Source organism: Ipomoea triloba, chromosome 5 (assembly GCF_003576645.1).
Source record: "Ipomoea triloba cultivar NCNSP0323 chromosome 5, ASM357664v1".
NCBI lineage: Eukaryota > Viridiplantae > Streptophyta > Magnoliopsida > Solanales > Convolvulaceae > Ipomoea > Ipomoea triloba.
The window spans coordinates 14,367,231-14,387,232 of NC_044920.1; the positions used below are offsets into that span (position 1 = coordinate 14,367,231).

The window sequence follows — 20,002 nt, forward strand, 5'->3', positions numbered from 1 at the left end:
ATGAGGAGAGCTATACAAAACTTCAAGCAAATCCAAAATGAATCTCTAGCCGAATCGTGGGAGAGATTTAAGGAATTACGAAGACAATGCCCTCATCATGGCATTCAAGGATGGGACTTAATGATGGCTTTCTATGAAGGTTTACTAGACAATTCAAAGATTTTAGTTGATGCTTCATCAGGAGGTTCATTCACGGTTTTTAAACCCGCTCAAGCTGAAGAATTATTAGAGAAAATTGCTACGAATGGATCTACTTGGTATTCGGAGAGGTCTACTCAAAGACTTGTTGGTGGTATTCATGACGTAGAGCAAATATCCGCCTTATCGGCTAAGGTGGATAATGTGGCGACCATGGTTCAAAAGCTAGCTCAAATCACTATCAAAAATCAAAATGTGAGCTATGCTTCTACTCCTCCAAGGCCCGTCATGATGTGTGATTTATGTGGAGGAGAACACAACCCGGGAGAATGCTTTAATGATGATACGAGTTCTCAATCTTCTATGGAGCATGTTGATTTGGTAGGATATGGTAGGCAACAACAATCATTCCAACCGCAAGGGGCCTACAATCCTAATGCACCAAGAAACCATCCCAGTTTCTCATGGAGTAACCCGAATGGGGCGGCGAATCCCCAAAGTTATGGCAATAGAAACCCACCTCTGGGATTCCAAGGTCAACAAAATTTTAGAGGGGGTCAAACACAACAATTTAGGCCGAATCAAGGATTTCAACCCCAAGCTCCTACTATTCAACCAAGGCCACCGCTACCTACTTTGGAAGCTCCACCTCCATCGAATTGGGAAGCTATGATGGAAATGATGGTGAAACCTCAATTACAAAGTGATGAAAAATTTAGACAAGTGACGGAGAGGTTGGACCAATTGAGTGCTAATAACAAGATGCTAGAGAATCAAATAGCAAATCAAGCCTCAACCTCTAGCACCAAAGTCACGGGGAAGTTGCCCGCTTGCCCCGAAAATCCAAGGGAGCACATGAATGCTATCACCACTAGGAGTGGAAAGCAACTTGAAGGTCCACCTTTGCCCACTAGTGATCAAGTTCTAAAGAAGAAGCCGGAAGTTGGAGATGAAAAATTCAAAGGAAGATGAAACACGAGAGCTTGAACCTAAGTTGAAGCAAATACTACCACTTCCATTCCCACAAAAATTCAAGAAAGCTAAAGTGGAAGAATGAAGAGCCAAGTTCTTGAGTTTAATCAAGCAATTGGACATTTCCATTCCTTTGCTTGATGCCATCACCGAAATTCCTTCATATGCAAAATTTTTGAAGGAGATTTTATCAAACAAGAGAAGATTAGAAGACCGTGAAACCGTGGCAGTCAATGAAGAGTGTAGTGCTTTGATACAAAACAAGCTTCCCCCAAAGCTTAGAGATCTCGGGAGTTTCTCTATCCCCTGTGTCATTGGAGGATCTCTTGTGCAAAGAGCTTTGTGTGAATTGGGGGCTAGCGTGAGTTTAATGCCCTATTCCTTGTGTAAGAAGTTGCAACTCGGAGAGCCAAAGCTAACCTCCATGACCTTGTAATTGGCGGATAGATCGGTGAAGCACCCCGTTGGAGTCCTTGAAGATGTTCCGGTAAAAATTGATAAATACTACATCCCGGGAGACTTTGTGGTTTTAGAGATGGAGGAAGATGCTAATGTTCCTATCATTCTTGGGTGACCGTTTTTGGCAACCGCCGGAGCGGTGATTAATGTTAAAAAGGGAACTCTAGTGCTCGAAATTGGGGAAGATAAAATCGAATTTAATGTTTTTGAAATGGCTAACAAATCTCCTTGTCTTGAAGAATGTTTTTGTGTAGATACCATTGACTCATGTGTTGGGGAAACTCTTGGCGAAAGCAATTGGGTCTCTAATTATCCTTTGCAAGATGACATGGGAGACACCAATGAGGAAGAACACATAGAGGAAGATACAAGTGGTGATGACGAGCCCCTTGAGGCATATGATCCTTTAACACCATCACCGATGTATCAAGCATTAAGTCTTGGAGATCATTTAGCTAGTCAAAGAGAAAATATCACTCCAAAGGTAGAATTAAAACCTTTACCTTTGGAGTTGAGGTATGCTTTCCTTGGTCCAAATTCTACTTATCCCGTTATTGTTAATGCAAGTTTAAATGATGTTGAAGTTGAAAAGTTGTTGCATGTTTTGAGAAAGCATAAGAGGATCATTGGTTACACTCTTGATGATATTGTTGGCATTAGTGCATCTTATTGCATGCATAGGATCTATTTGGAAGATGAGCACAAACCTAGCATTGAACCCCAACGTAGATTAAACCCAAACATGAAAGATGTAGTGAAGAAGGAGATTCTTAAATTGTTGGGGGCGGGCATTATTTATCCTATCTCGGATAGCAAGTGAGTTAGTCCAATCCATGTAGTTCCTAAGAAAGGGGGGACAACCGTAGTGCAAAATGAGAACAATGAACTTATTCCTACTAGGTTAGTCACCGGGTGGAGAATGTGTACCGATTATAGGAAATTGAACAAAGCTACTAGGAAGGACCATTTTCCCCTCCCCTTTATTGATCAATTACTTGAGAGAATGGCCAAGCATTCTTATTTTTGTTTTCTTGATGGTTTTTCGGGATTGTTTCAAATTCCTATTCATCCCGATGACCAAGAAATGACTACCTTTACATGTCCTTATGGTACCTTTGCTTATCGGAGGATGCCATTTGGACTATGTAATGCACCAGCAACATTTCAAAGGTGTATGGTAGCTATTTTTTCAGATTTTATTGAGGAAATTGTTGAAGTTTTTATGGATGATTTTTCGGTATATGGATTGTCTTTTGATAATTGCCTTGCTAATTTAGATAAAGTGTTGAGTAAGTGTCAAGAAGCTAACCTTGTTTTAAATTGGGAAAAATGCCATTTTATGGTAACTAAGGGGATAGTTCTTGGTCACAAAATTTCACAAGAAGGCATTGAGGTTGATCCGGCGAAGGTGGAAATCATTAAGAAATTACCACCACCTACCATCGTAAACGGAATAAGAAGTTTCCTTGGACATGCGGGATTTTACCGAAGATTCATTAAGGATTTTTCAAAGATCTCTAAACCATTAACTCATTTGCTTTCAAAAGATGCTAACTTTGTCTTTGATGAATCTTGTCATGAAGCTTTTTCTAGGTTGAAGAAGGCCTTGACTACGACTCCCATTATGTCACCACCAGATTGGAGCTTACCATTTGAGATCATGTGTGATGCTAGTGACTTTGTCGTGGGGGCCGTTCTTTGTCAAAAGAAGGAAATGAGCTTACATCCGATTTATTATGCTAGTCACAGTTTAGACGAAGCTCAAGTCAACTATTCTACGACCGAAAAAGAGATGCTTGCGATAATCTTTGCTATTGAAAAATCCCGACCTTATCTTGTAGGGAGCAAAGTAATTATCCACACCGACCACTCGGCACTCAAATATTTGAATAACAAGAAAGAAGCCAAGCCGAGGTTGATTAGATGGACTCTTTTACTCCAAGAATTTGATATTGAAATCAAAGACAAAAAGGATCCGAAAATCTTGTCGCCGACCATTTGTCAAGGTTGGAGACTTACAAGGAAGTGTTTGTCCAAGAGGAATTACCAATTGATGACAATTTTGTGGGAGAACAACTTATGGCGATCAAAGCCTTCTTACCATTGTTAGCACTGAAAATTCAAATAATGTTATTGGGCCGCGACTAATAATTTGTTATTAAATTAATTGCTTTAATTAATTAAATTGGGCTGTTATTTATTTAATTGGGTTAATTAAATGACCCATTAAATAATTAATTGGTCTAATTAATTAGTTAAAAATAATTGGATGTTGGATTGTTCGGCCCAAGTTGGTGGAATAATTAATTGAGTTGGCCTGGCTAATTGGATCAATTGGGCCGCTCAAATTGACGGGCTTTGACTTGGTTTGGCCCATCAAAAATATATGTGGATTATATAATTTTTGGAAAGATGTGGATATTATAAATTGGTTCAAAAATATAAAATCATGAACCTGGACGTGATAGTGTCCCGATACATTCCTTATATTTAATTCAAATAATTAAATTAAATATAAGAATTATCCAAATAGATAGAGTTGGTTAGATTTTTCCTACCAACTCACCACTATAAATAGTGGTCTCATTTTTTAAGAAGGAGAGCTCTGAAGATCTGCATAGCGAAGCTCTGCCGAAATCTCACCAGAATATTGTCTGGAACACGCCTGCAATTTATTTGCACCAAGGAACCCTTCCAGTTCGCATATTTCGAACTTGGCATACCTACAGTTGGCATACTTCCAACTCAGTACACTTCTAGTTCAGCATACTCTGAACTCGGTACACTTCTAGTTGGCATACTTCCAACTCAGCATACCTACAGTTGGCATATTTCCAACTCGGCATACTTCCAGTTGGCATACTTCCAACTCGACATACTTCTAGTTGGCATACTTCCAACTCGGCATACTTCTAATTCGGCATATTCCGAATTTAGAACAGTTCCAATCGGCATACTTCCAGTTCAACATATTCTGAACTAGGCATACTTCCAATCAGCATACTTCTAGTAGAGAATCAGAGGACTTCTATACAGAGATTGTACCCCTTTTTCGTTTGATACATACTACTTATTGTAACCGATACTTTGAATTTTGAATATATACAATTCAAGTTTTTCGCGTTTACAACCATGGTATTCCGATGTTGTGAATTATGTGGTTTGTCAAAAGTTCCCACCGAATGCCTCAAGTAATCTCAAGAAAAAGATCAAGCATGATGCAAAATACTATTTTTGGGAGGAACCATTTCTCTTCAAGAGGTGTGCCGATGGAGTCATTAGGAGATGCTTACCCGAAGATGAAATTGAAAGTGTCCTCAACCATTGTCATTCATCACCCTATGGAGGACATTTTGGAGCTTTTAGGACCGCGGCTAAAGTTCTTCAATCGGGATTTTATTGGCCTAGCTTGTTCAAGGATGCACACTCTTATGTGGTTTGTTGTGATAGATGTCAAAGAGTAGGGAATGTTGGAAGAAGGAATGAAATGCCTCAACAAAGTATACTCGAAGTGGAATTATTTGATGTATGGGGTTTGGATTTCATAGGTCCATTTACAAGATCTTTTGGATATGAATACATTCTTGTGGCGGTAGATTATGTTTCTAAACGGGTCGAGGCCATTGCTTGTCCCACCAATGATGCCAAAGTGGTCATAAAGTTCATCAAAAAGAATATCTTTGCGAGGTTTGGAGTACCAAGAGCTTTTATAACGGATAATGGAACACATTTTTGCAACAAAGCCTTAGAGAAAGTGCTTTTGAAATATGGAGTGCATCACCGACTCTCTACTCCTTACCATCCTCAAACTAGTGGCCAAGTAGAGCTTTCAAATAGAGAAATCAAGTCTATCCTTGAGAAGGTTGTCAACCCGACAAGAAAGGATTGGTCTACTAAACTTGATGCACTTTGGGCTTATAGAACCGCCTACAAAAACCCCATTGGAACTTCACCCTTCATGCTTGTGTACGGGAAATCGTGTCATCTCCGGTGGAATTAGAGCACAAAGCCCATTGGGCTATTAAGAACCTCAATATGGACTTACAACTAGCGGGTGACAAAAGACTTCTTCAACTCAATGAGCTCGAGGAATTTAGGCTTAAAGCCTATGAAAATGCCAAGATCTATAGGGAGAAAACTAAGAGATGGCATGACAAGCACATTTTAAAGAGAGAATTTGCTCCGGGGGAAGATGTTCTTTTGTTCAACCCAAGGTTCAAATTATTTCTCGGAAAGTTAAGGTCTAGATGGTCGGGACCTTTCAAAGTTCTTAAGGTGTACCCCTCGGGAGCGGTTGTCATTCAAGGAAGAGATGAAGAAATCACAGTTAATGGTCAACGATTGAAGCATTACCATTTCGAAACCGAGATTGAGGCTAATGTTGTGCATAGCCTTGGTCTTCCAATCTACTCTTGATAAAAATTAAGGAGTCGAGCTCATGACTTAAAACGAGCGCTTCTTGGGAGGCAACCCAAGTTTCTTAATCTCTTGCATTTTTATTTTCTTTAGTTTATTTTGCATGATGGAAATTGAATATGAATTTGGGTGCCACTTGTTTTATCTTGATATTACATGATGTTTTCAAAAATTGTTGAGCTTAAGTTCTTACGTTTATATGGTTTTGGAAGTGAAATTTTTGCTTATTGAGTGTTGTTTTCGTGTTGGGTGTTAGTTAGGTGTGTTACAGTTGATAATATGGTGAAAAACATCCTGATATTTTCGACGTGTCGAGCTCCAGACTCGACATGTCGAAAAATTGCCGTAGGATTTTCTAAAAACTCTGATGATTCTTGACGTGTCGAGAATCACTCTCGACATGTCGAGAATTTACCGTATGAAATTTACGAATTTCTAGGAGTCTCGACGCGTCGAGACCCCGTAGTCAGCAGTTGACCGAGGCTTTTAAACCCTTTTTCCCCAAATTCTTTCATACTCCAGTTTTTCGAACAGCAGCATATGCACACGCGTTCTTCACCATTTCTTCATCATTTGGTCTCAAAAATCACTCATTTTCACTCCAAACTCTTCCTAAAGCATCAAGGTATCCTTATTCATTTTCTCCATCAATTTCTCTTAGTTTTGTTCTTAATTTCATAGTTTTTGGGCATGAAACCTAACCCACGAATTTGGCCTAATTTTCGAATTTCTTGGATTAAATTTCTTTGGGTTAGTGTTTCTTTGATTGATTTTGCTTTATATGTTGCTCTTACATGTTCATAATACTCTATACTTGAATTTTGAATGAAAACAATAGATTTACACTCTTTATTTGCTTATGTTTTCACATGTTAAATGCCCATAGTTTTTCTTTCTTTATTAGTGTTAATTTAGCTTGCATTTGTCATTGGTGTAGTGTTTTGGTGGTGATATCACTTGTTAAACAAAAATGGGATGGATTGTCATGCTAATTGATTCAAACTCTCATGCTTTAAATGGTGCACATGAAGTGTTTGACAAAATGCCTAAATGAGAATTTTTGAAGTCTTTGAGTTATTTGCTTGCATTTTGCTTTTCAATTCATAATTCTTTGAATTTTTGCAAGTAATGGTTTTCGTGTGTAGTTGCTCAACATGGCACCTAAAACTAGAAATCCCAAGAGGAATAGGGGTGAATCATCACGACAACCTCACCAACCTCATGCGCCACAATATGAAACTTACAACACCCCTGGGGCTCAAGATAGATACCAAGCATGTATTTCTAAGCGACCAATCAAACCGGAAAGGGGAATAGAGATTGTGACACCCGATGCTTGGAATTGGGGGACTAGCTTTTTGGCTCAATCGGGTGATGCTTTTGACTCCATAGTTCGTGAATTCTACACGAATGCCAAAGATGGAGTGGAGACACATCAATGCATTGTGAGGGATGTAGCAGTAAATTTTTCTCCTGCGGCCATCAATGCCTACTATGGTACGACCAACCACGGAGGATATGATTACTACTATAGGGACTTGAGGCCTGGAAACATAACACTGTTGGTCCCAAGGGGATGGGGTACAAGTCTAGAGGGGGGGGGGGTGAATAGACTTGTATAAGATTTTACAAATCTTTTCAACCTCTCGTGTGTATTGGACTTAGGATGTTTAGGTCCGACACCTCACAAGATGAAGACAAAGTTTTATGCACAGCGGAAAAGTTATCCCCTTTTAATTTGCACGAGTTTGAGTTAGTTCGAGAGGTGTGGTTATATGCAGTGCAGTTCGAGAGATAGTTAGCGAGTGATAAAAGCAGAAAGTAAAAGCGAGAGAGATTTTTAAGTGGTTCGGCCAACCCGCCTACGTCCACTCTTCTTCTAGAAACTCTCTAGAAGGATTGCACTAAAACTTCCCTTTTTAGTACAATATCGAGCGCTTGAGCTTTGATCACGAAGCCCGCCACAAGCCTCAGGTTTTTCGCCCCGCTTCTTGTTACTCCACCTCTCGAGCACTTGAGCTTTGATCACCAAGCCCGCCTCAAGCCTCAGGATCTTCACAAGACAGCTCCCAGGTCACTCCGCCTCTTCTTGCCTTCTCCAAAGCAAGGTTGTTCCGGTTGTCACAGGTTGAGTGTAACAATCTCCAATCTGACCAAAAGCTTTCGTTGGATGATCATCCTTGTAGAGCAGCTTTGGTCACCTTCTAGATGTGTAGTAGTTGAAGCTCTGTAACTCTCTCAAACACTAGGATGTGTTTTCTCGCACTTGTGAATATCAAGGATGATATTCCAGGTTGAGCACTTGCACTTTGAACGTTTGAATTTAGACACCTCTTATGATAGCTTAGAATTCTCGAACCCCTTTGAACTTGTGTCTTCACGTCCTTATATATGAGAGTTGAGGAATAATTCCGTTGGAGGGAAGATTATTCCGTTTGAAATCTGTCTCCCATGCCGATCATGGGACTTGCATATTTTTAGCATGGAGTGGTGGTCTTGTAACTTGAGCCTTTTGTCTTGTAGTGAATATCCCATATTCCACTATCCTAAGTCCATGCTCCACTTACTACTTTTGGCAAAAGTTACTATTTTTATATTCCCATTGATCCTTGTTTTAGGGAATAAGACCGACCTTGGATTGGTGCACTTTTTATCCGTTTGTTGTGGAATTCTGACGTGGCATCCACTTCCGGCTGTTCTATGCTCCTATAATATTCTTTCGGCACCTCCTTAATATTTTATCTCCATGATATTCTTCTTCTCCAAACTTAGATTACTTCATCCATGCGTGTTGATTGCCATTTAGTCCTTTGGAGAAGTACCAGTTCATCGAGACCAATGTTGATGTCTTGACTCCTTGATGTCTCGATCCCATATCTCGAACTAGATTGATGTCTCGAGAAATTCCATCTCTCGAACTCTGCTTATGTCTCGAGACTTAGTTGATGTCTCGCAGACCCTTATTTCTCAAGTGATGTCTTGTGCCTTCTACTGATCTATATATAAGCTTACAACACGAAACTTCTAAGATGTTCAAGCAAGTTTACCTTAAGCTTAAATATTTTCCGAGTTGAACTCAATTACCCGGTTGTATTTTCGCTCTTAGTTTACTTGTCGAACTTACATTTATTACCTATCTATTGAGACTTAGGGGATTAGGTTTACACTTGGTATCATCAAAACCTATTACAATATGTTCCTAACAATTTCCCCATTTTTGATGATGCCAACACTATACTTACTTATATGGCTGATTTTTATGAAGATAAACTTGATTTTATTTTCAGCGCATACGGTAAGTTTGACAAAGAAACTGATCTGCTAAGGCATAAAGTAAACACTCACGCAACACCCCCAGCAAAAGATATATATATATATATATTAATATCAAGGGAATGTTTTACAGTGAAAGAACGTAGCAGAAAAGTTAAAGAAAACAAAGAACAACGTAAAGATATTTCGAGAATGCATAATTGACAATGAGAGCTTACTGCTTGTCTTCTCTCCTTTTCTTATTGATAGCTTCTCGTCTCTTGATGGGGTTTTTATCATCTATCATCTTAATGTAGTCGTCCGAGACATCAAGATGTAGATAGTTGATGAAGGCTTCGCCTATGAATCTCCCTTCGATTACCCCATCTCTCCACCATTCGATGCATTCACTAGCAGTGAGGCCACTATGAGAAGATATGTCAGTTTTATTGAGAAGACTTACGATGATTTCATTAAGATATTCTGTTGTATCTTCCTTGATTCCCATTCTGTAGTCTCTCATAAACTGCTCGTCTTTCTTCTCCTTGGCGGTTAGTCGTTCTTGCCTCTTTCTTCTCCTTTCTCTGTCTTCTTCTCTCCTCTTCTCAAGCTCTTTTGTGCGCTGAACCCTTAGATCCTCCTGCCTTTTGGCTTCCTCCATTGCCTTGCTGGTTGTTCTTGGAACTTTCGGAGGAGGTCCAGTGGTTAAGGGTTCACTAGCTGCCCTTTTCTTGCTGGTTGATGTCCCTCTTGATCCTTGATTCCCCTGATTTTCCCCCTTGTTGGCATCATCCATACGGGAAAGGAGAGTGGACATACCTTCAAAGAGCGTTTGAAGCTGAGCAGGTACTTGGTTCGACAGGTCATCGAGTAAGGCTTTGATCATATCCTGTCAAAGTTCGCTGGAGTTGCGGAATGCTTGCAGTTTATCTCTCAATACCGCAATTGCTGCTCTTACTTCTGCAGCCTCCGCTTGAGCTTCTGCAGCTTCATTTGTGGCTCGTCTAGTTGCATCTTCAGCCCAGACTACTTGTTCGAGAAGTTCCTCGCGGCTGGTTTGAGACTCACTTGATCCAGCAGCGGTCAGTGATGCGTTGTGAACAAGTGTGATCTTATGTTCAATTCGGGCCATCTTCTGAGAGTGATCGGTCATGAATTGACGCACCTCGCCAATGAAAGCTTCTTTGGCCTGTCGATCATAATCAGAAGGAGGAGAAGAAGGTTGAGAAGTACCTTTACTAGGAGGGGACTTGGGTGTTTCCAGACTTCCACCCATTGTTTGCAACTGTGAGTCCACCTCTCGAAAGTGTGTCTGAGGATTAGCATGAGCACTGGGGTCAGAGCTTGAAGGTAGCTCCATGTCAGGCGCTTCCCGGTTTCCACCTGAGGGATGGATCACTTCTCGCTCATCACCTCTCGAACCTGGAATCTCAGCTTTAGCTTCTGGTGGGATTGGGTCAGCTAAGGAAGGGACTTCTGTGTTGGATGCTTCCCTGTTTTCATCCAATTGAAGAACCTCCTCAGTGTTACCTCTCGAACCAGAGTTGGGAACTTGATCATCTACCGGAGGGATTGGATCAGAAGGAAGAGTTTTTGCATCGACAGGTGCTTCCCGGTTTCCACCATTGATAGGCACATCTTCTTCCTCATTACCTCTCGATCCAGCAGGACTTGTGACTGTCTGCTCTTGTTGCTCAACCGGCTGCACCTCAGTCTGCTCAGGAGAGTCAGGAATCACTATGGTTTCGGGAGCAGCTGGTGCACTCCACCTTTGCCTATCAAATATTCTGGCCGCAAAGGTGGACGCCGTGTCATCTGGTAGCAGGAAAGGAGATGCCTGCTCCATGTACATCAAAAAGCCTGGCAGAGTGAGCAACGGAATTTCACCCTCTCGAACTGTTTGAGCCTCGTCGGTGTCAACAGAAGGTGTGGACTCAGGAGCTGGCAGAAGGAGGATGGAATTGGGATCTGCCTCTTGTGCTTCAGAGGTCTCGAATTCACCTCTCGAAGCTGCTACCTATGTGTCCAGAGCAGAGTCATTCACTTGGGACAGTGGAATTGCTGCTGTTGCAATTGGATTTTCAGGATCATCCCTCGCAACTCCTAAGGTCTCTCTTAGACCTCTTGTATCTTCTACTTGATGTCCCAAGGATAAAGCAGTGGCGAGCCTGACATCTTCTTGGAATTTTGCTTCAAGCTCAGGGTCCATTTCAGACTCGTCTTCTGGATCATCAACAGCTATGCCCTTGCCTTTGTCAGATCGTCCAAGATTCCTCTTGGTCACATGCATTTCATGGGCTAGCTCTTGTAATTTAGTGGCTGGGATCTCAGTGATATTTAACCAATTCAAAGCAAAGATTTCCTCAGCCTCCATTTCTGCTGCCTGAGCTACCAGTTGGTAAAAAGGACCTGTTCTCCAGTTGATCCATCGAAGCACTCTGGAGAAGTCATCCAAAATAGTCTCTGTTTCAGCACGGGAGTCCAACAGAGTAGCTACTTCTACTTCCACATCAATCTGCCCCGCAAATTGATCTTCCATAACACGCGCAACTTGCACAGTCTGCTCACTGATCTCTCGGTCCTAATTTGAGAGATCGTCACCTGGCTCAACATCCGCTATCACTCGTGCTATAGAACTTTCAACTTGAGCGGATTTATTCGTTGTCAATTCCACATTTTGAGCACTTTGCACTAGGTCCCCGACCACAGTGCCCTGGCTATCAGCAGCAACCTCTGAAAAGTCGTTCCCAGTAGGTTCTGGACTATGAGCTACGTCTCGAATGTCCTCTACTGAAACTGTTATCTCTCGAACCACCTCTCGTGGTTCCTCAACATTACCCTGCACTGGATCACTGATCCCAGTGCCGTCAAACTCTCGAGGTTCCTCTCGAGACATATCCGCAGATTCATCAGCAACACCAGCACAATCAACCACATTCAGTTCAACAAAAATCTCACATGAGATGGACCTAGTAGGGGGCACTCTCTCAAACTCAGCAGCCATTGTAGCCTGAGGTTCCCCCTGGGCCTGTGCCCTGTCCTCGAATGGTACTGGAATGACAGAGGGTGTCACCTCTCGAGGCTTAGTGACATCATCAGACTTGGATTTCTTAGCCTTCCTTGTTAGAACAACCCTCTTAATCAATACACCCAATGGTGCATTATCAGAATCCTCCTCGACAGATTGGGCTTTCTTCTTGCCCCTTCCCTTAGGCTTTGAGGGAGATGGTGCAATCTTTACACCCTTAGACTTTGGAGCTTGAGATTTCGTCTTAACCATATAGGTATTTCGATGAATCTCCCTCCCTTCCCTCAATTGTAAACCCTTTAAACTTAACAGATATTGAACAACGAAACCGAAACCAACCTTTTTACTGATCGACTGGTTGACATTTGAAACTGAGCCTTGCACTTGCTGCTTTAGGAAGTTGAAGATGATGTTTGCCCAGTCCATTTGAACGTTGTTCCAGATGGCATGGAGGATTTTGAGGATGTCCAGATTGATCTCATCGGTTCTGGACACCTTGCTGAGGATGAACTTCATAATGAGGTCAGCTGCAATTGCAAACCTCTCATTCAAATGGTACTTGCGGAGGGCAGAGGATGCGCTGGATGGCGCATTCTCCAATCGGATTTTTTCCCAGAAAGCTTGCTTGTCCAAACTGTAATCCGAGAGGTTTTTGATTGCCTCTTCTGATGTGGAAAAGTCGAATGCAGCCCGTAGGTCACCCACCGAGGTCGTGATGTCAATCTCATTGAACCGGCTCTCAATCTTGCCCTTTGCGACCTTGGCATTTGCGAACCATTCGGTGAAGTCGAGGTCGTGGATGGTTCGATAATCATGCGTCATGTACTTCATGAGCCCGGCCTTCTCGAACTTCTTGAAGACCTTCTTTGTCTGCTTTGGGTTCGTCGAGTGATTGACGAAGCCATCTCTGTCAAGGATACTTCCCGCCTTGACTTGCTTGATAAGAGTCCGTATGTGGTTCAACTCCCTGTGGTAAGTTTCGGAAGATGAGGTTGATGATGATGATTCGGACGCCATTGTTGAAAGCTTGATGTTTTGGAGGGAATGAGTACAGTGTTTGGAATTTGGGGATTTTGGGTATTCGGTTTGAGCTTGAAACCAGGTAAGGAGGATGGGTTTGGCTTTTATATCTTGTGGATTCGGGTAGGATGTATGGGTAGGGTTGAGAGTTTGACCCAAATTAGGATCCCGGTTGATTTAAAAAGAATGAAAGGTCAGAAATGCCCTTTTATAACGGTTATGTGTATAAGATATGGTAAGGGTATTTTGGGAAGGTATGGGACGGTTTAGGTTTCAAAAGTGGGGTTATAAAATAAGATAACGTTATGAGCGTGCTCCCACTAATCAAGATAGTGCCCTTAAAACTTGGAAAACCGTCAGTAACCGAAGACCACGTGGCTACTATTTAATCACAAATTAGCCGTTCCGCATATATCCGTTGAACGTATTAGGTTCACCTCTCGAAGGTGACCACTCGACTGTACTAGTTTAAGGATCTTCCCCCTGAGTGATTGATCCTTAAACCTCCTTATTCCCCCGTCTTGATCTGGTTAAACACATAGCAACATGTTCAAGTGGTTAAGGATCTTCCCCCTGAGTGATTGATCCCTAACCCTCCTTATTCCTCCATTTTTGAGATGCATAGAGAGATAGTTTGTTATCTTTCGAAGTGATCTCTCGAACTTCCCTTCTTCGGGACTTAACGTATTTGAACAAACTAAGTATGTATCTCTCGACCTACCTTTCGAACACAGATTGCAAGAAAAGCAAGATTGATTCATCCAAAAGATATCACTTGGAACATTTCCTTAAGTTCATTTAGTGATTTCCAAATACATTACATATGAATCATTATACTATTTGATTCCTAGAGGTTCCTTTTAGGCAACAGAGATCCCTCCAGGTCTCAAACGTCAGAACTGGAACTAGCCATCTAAAATCCTATTTATTCTAGTTACAGAACTAGAGGTGGCTAATTCTTCTTGTTCTTCTCTACCTCTCCGCTGCTGCACTCCTCACAGGCTCCTTCTCCCTTTCCCTTGGTTCTCCATTTGGTTGAGGGAGATCCTTTTCCGGAATGTGCAGCTGTAGGAGTCCCACTTATACGAGACTCTTCTCCTAATTCCAGTATCCCACCATTGTGGATCTCCACGCATTTGGGGATCCTTTCACCTTGGATGGGAATAGGATACTTGCTTGGCTTATCAGGAAGCTCCGCAATCTGTTCACCCTTCGTTAATTCTGGATAGTTTTCTCCTTGAAAATCTTTGGACTTAACTGCCGATTTCTTTCCTCTATACCAGAATGGTACATCATTTTTTCTTTTCTTCTTTTCCATGAAGAAGTTGATGACCAGAATTGATGAAGAAACACCTCTATTTATAGCCCAAAAACTTAAGCACTGTTGAGTCACGAGATGCTATATGAATGACCATTCAATGCCGTTGTAACTTCAAGGCTGCCATAAGATAAAACCGCTCCTCACATGCGAAACAGTTCATGGCACTAAATACAAGGAGATAAGATTTAACCTTTCAACCCAATTCTATTGTTGGTCCCGAATGGGTGGTGAAAAGTCTAGAGGGGGGGTGAATAGACTTTTCTAGCAAATTAAAAACTAATAACACTTTAACCAAAATAATTCCAAGTGAATAAATTCAACTTGAAATGCACAGCGGAATAACGTACGTAAAGTGCTATAATTAAAACTCAGTGATGGAGATGAAATATATCACATGCAATACGATAGAAATACTTGGAATAGCTCAAATATGATATACAATAAATTTGGCTTGCATGCGGACGTAGGAGATAACATAAATTTGTAAACCCAGATAAGAGTGAATAGTGATGAATAGAGCCTGGGTCTTGAAAATATTATGAATGCAGGAAATTAGCAAAACCAAATAAGCAAGTTGTAGAGATTAGGAATATTAAATGGATTTAACAAATATGAATCTTGCAAATCAGTGTGTGTACGTGCAATCAGATATTATGTGTATAGAGCAAAATATATATAGGCAGTAAGTAAATGAGAGAGATATTTTTAAGTGGTTCGGCCAAACCCAGCCTACGTCCACTCTACTCCTTTCACTATCTTCAATCACCCAGATACAATAGTGAACACCAAGTGCCAACCCAGCACTTCTATCTACACTCAGTAGAGATTTGAGTATCTTGCACAAAGCTATACTCCTACACCAACGAGTGTCTCGCACAAAGCTACACTCCCCAGGGTTTTCACAAGCTCCTCTTGTTACTTAGGCCTCTATATACACTCAGTAGAAATTTGGATACAAGGTAGTAAAAGAAAATATTTTTCTCCAACTCTCAGGAACTAAAAATATGGATTTTTGGTTTTTTCAGATTTTTCTTGCTTTGCTATTCTCAGATGTATCACACTGCTATTCTTGCCTATCACTTGTATATCTCCCCATCTTCTTCTTGCTCAAGTGTTCTGTATTTATAGATAAAGAAAGAATTAATCCGTTGGAGAGAATTAATTCTTTATTGTCAATCCAATGTGTTGATTGTAGTCTCCATGTGGTTTAGGTGGTATGGTGAGTTGAAACTCCGTTGTTGTATTTCTTCAGACTTTTTCCTCTTTTCTTTGCATCTTCAGATATTCTTGCGTGATGCCTCCTGATATTCTGGTCATCAGTCTCTCCTCTCTTCAAAATATACAGATCCGTTGTCTTTGCTTCCTGATATTCTGGTCAGCCTCTTGACTCCTGATATTCCTCTTCTTTTCCTTTTCTCCTAAAATTGCTCCTTATTTCCTTCCTGAAATTGCTCATTCTTCTTTTCCTTTCTGACCTTCTTTAATAACTTAGCAGTAGTAGGAATACAATAGTTCTTCTTTTCCTTTCTGACCTTCTTTAATAACTTAGCAGTAGTAGGAATACAGTAGTAGGAAGTTGATAAGAATAATTCCGTTGGAGAGGCTTTAGTCAGACATTTTCCACAATTAACATACATATTCCACATATTCCATTTTGTAGTATAGTGTTTGTAGTAGGAATGTGTAGTGTAGTATTTTGTAGTGTAGTGTTTGTAGCAAGAATGTGTAGTGTAGTATTTTGTAGTGTAGTGTTTGTTGACATATTCCTTCATTTTTCCACTGATGAAATATTTCACATTCCACTGCTGCTGATCTATATTCCACTAATCACTGTGGAGTAAAAAAAAAGGACTTCCCTTCCCTGGGATTCCAACACTGGTCCACTTACCACATTAACCAAGCGAGCCATTCAAATTTGTTGGTTACTTTGCTGCAAATGGTTTATAAGTACGAATATTCTGGAGGTCTCTAGTTTTCATAAAATTCGTGGCTAAGATGGTTCGAACCATGGATTACTTGCCAACCTTATAAGTTTCTTACCATCTCTGCTGCTTCAACATTTAGTCATTTCTTGTGCTCTAAATATTTTTAAGCTGCATAGGATTCAAACCAAGTTCCTTCCTTCTCCAAGAATTCTTCCAAGTTGACTTTTGACTCTTTAGGTACATTAGCTTTTGAAAATTTTGGGTTTCTAATTTTTCAAACTAAAATACATTTCTTGGCTCATCAAAATCTTATTACAAATATTCCTAACAATTTCCCCCTTTTTGATGATGCCAAAACCTACTCAGTCATTTGGCTTAGTCTTTGAAAAATATAAATTTCAAAAATTTTCATTTTATTTCGACTAGCCATAGATGAGTTTAACAATGATTTTTTAACCTAGAAGAATTGTTTTTAGACAATAAAATTCCTACATGCATTATTGAGACTAATTTAATTCATTTTGAAATATTTCTCAATCAAGCATTTATACAAACTACATAAAAAAAAAAACAATTCTTCATACCAAAAAAAACTTGTACTAAATAACTCCTTCCCCCTATTTATATGCCCAGAATAAATAAAGAACATATATACCAAATATTTATCTCTTTGCGATCCTTCATGAGACTTCCTTTGCACCAAATGACTGTCATTCTTTTCCCCCTTTTTGTCATCATCAAAGAAACGCTGGATAGGAATGAAATCCTTGCTCTTGAATCATTTGCGCCATGGTGCATTTGCTTGTTTGTGCCATAAGTGTAGCAAAAATTGAGTACTCCACAAAATAGGGTATGAGACCCTAGTAATAGGATCAACCTAACCATTTCACAGCAAGGCATAGCCCCGATAGATCACTATTCCCTTGTGATAAAAATGATTGAAAACCGTAATCGTCAAGAACAGTAAGGGGCAATAATTGATATCTTTCGACAGTATGACCTTCCTTGAAACACTCAATTGGTTTCAACAATTTTCACATGATCTTCTTTGCTATAAAATCACCATTCGTCTTTCCATCAATCTGCTTGATTTTATAGCTTACATAAAAGAAATGGCAGATACGACATATCCCTCATCTTCGGATAACTCTTCCTTTTGGGATGACATTATCGTATCACCGTTAAGAGATAGTGCACAAAGTATAGATCTTACTGTTGTCAAAAATTTTGAGAATCCTCCACCAGAGTCGAATGAGATAATTGCTTCACCAGGTGTTACGGGTACAAATGTTGTGGCTGTTGATCAAGGTACTACTGTAGTAGTGGAGGAAGATAATACCACTACAGCGCTAGATGTAGCAACTATGAACGCAAGACTATTTCGCGGGAGAAAGAGAACTAGAAGAACATTTTGTGATACTACCACACTAACTTTTGAAAAATTTTCTGAATATTTTTATCTACCTTCTGAACAAGCTGCAGAGGAATTGCAGGTTGGGCGCGAAGTTTTTAAGAAAAAGTGTAGGGAAGTGGGGATTTCCTACTGGCCTTATCGAAAACTTGTGAGTCTGGACAGATTATTGGCAAACGTTCAGGTAATTTCGATATTCCTATATCTCTTTCAACTTAACATTTTCGAAGGGTGTTTAACAATGTGTGATATAGGAATTTGGTGAAATCAAGGATCAGACTGAACTGCAAAGGACAATTAAGGGGCTAGAGGATGAGAGGGATGCGATACTTCAAAATCCAAATTTAGACTTGACTGAAGCAACAGTGAGACTTAGAGACAAATGTGACAGGAATAGTTCCAGAAAGAGAAGGTATATAGATCCAACAGCTTTTCCTTCTACTACTCCTGGAAGTTCATCACAAGCTCCTATAATTCCTGATATTCCTGAGTTAGCACCGGAAGCTTTTCTTTCCACTACTCCTGGGAGTTCATCACAAGCTCCTATATTTCCTGATATTCCTGAATTGGCACCAGAAGAAATACAAGAAGTACTTGCTTGGCTAGATGAGGATGTTCCTCCTCCCAAAAATATTAGTGACAAATAAATACAAGTTTACACGAAATATAATTAACAACTAGAAAATAAGCACTAAGCAAGTTTCACAATTGTGCACGTAGTGAACACACAGTGATAAAAAAAAATTTTGTAAAGGATTTTTGGCAAACTTCATAACCTATGTACTTAGCAGTAGCATATTTCATAAGCTAGAATATATTGAGCAAACACTACTCAAGACAGTTGGAAAAGAAAATGATTTGGTACAAGAAATCAAACATTAAACAAACAAACGTATGGATTACGGAGCATGCACAAAAATATTCAATCACGAAATGCTACAAGAATTAATCACCAAACACACTTATATAACATATAAATTTATGCAGCGTCACATACAAATAAAATCATATACTTGAGCTATAATTAGAGATTAAGATTTAGATACTTAGCTCAATTCAATCATGCCCATTTCATGCCTTAGAGTAATGAATCTTAATTCGCATAAAGGCTTTGTAAGGATGTCCGCAATTTGATTTTCTGTGGGTATGTACTCGATCTTTAGATCTTTCTTTCCGATGTGATCCTGGATGAAATGGTGTCTCACGTCAATGTGCTTGGTTCGTGAATGAAGTACAGGATTTTGGGTAATCGCGATTGCACTAGTATTGTCACAAAAAATACTAACATCATCGCAATTAATTCCATAATCCTTTAACTGTTGTTTCATCCATAAAATTTGTGCACGACAACTCCCTGCTGCGATATATTCTGCTTCGGCTGTGCTTGTAGTAATGGAGTTTTGTTTCTTACTAAAGCAAGAAACTAACCTTCCCCCTAAGAACTGGCACGTCCCTGAGGTACTTTTCTATCAATTTTGCAACCTGCAAAATCTGCATATGAAAATCCTGTTAGTTCAAAGTTACCTTCTTTTGGATACCATAGTCCAACGTTGATAGTGTTTTTGAGGTAATGAATAATTTTCTTGGTCGCAAGAAAATACTCTCTTTGGACTGTGATTGGAATCTCGCACATACACCTACTGAATAAGATATGTCGGGCCTACTTGCAGTGAGGTATAGCAAAGATCCAATCATTCCTCGATACTTCGTTTGATCAACATCTTTGCCTTCTTCATCCTTGTCCAGTTTGAGAGATGTGTTCATTGGAATTTTGACTGAACTTTTTCCTTCTAAGCCAAATTTCTTGATAAGATCTCTTGTGTATTTGGCTTGATTAATGAATATACCTTCTTTCGATTGTTTGACTTGCAGTCCAAGAAAGTAATTTAGCTCACTCATCATGCTCATTTCGAATCTGTTTTGCATAAGCTTAGAAAATTTCTCACATAAATTTGCATTAGTACTTCCAAAAATAATATCATCAACATAGATTTGTACTTATAAAATATGATTATTTTCTTGAATTCTAAATAAGGTTTTGTCAACAAGGCCTTTGGTAA

At 40.0% G+C, this 20,002-nt stretch overlaps 2 protein-coding genes across 2 annotated transcripts; both read left to right on the forward strand.

The window, feature by feature from the left end:
- Positions 1 to 1,110, forward strand: LOC116020285. The gene has a single exon (XM_031260769.1). It carries the CDS (start codon positions 1 to 3, stop codon positions 1,108 to 1,110), a length of 1,110 nt encoding a protein of 369 aa, XP_031116629.1.
- A 16,533-nt stretch (positions 1,111 to 17,643) lies between these two features.
- On the forward strand, positions 17,644 to 18,589 carry LOC116020286 (protein NLP7-like). Its single transcript, XM_031260770.1, has 2 exons — positions 17,644 to 18,126; positions 18,197 to 18,589. Exons 1-2 carry the CDS (start codon positions 17,644 to 17,646, stop codon positions 18,587 to 18,589), a joined length of 876 nt encoding a protein of 291 aa, XP_031116630.1.
- The last annotated feature ends 1,413 nt before the right edge of the window (positions 18,590 to 20,002 follow it).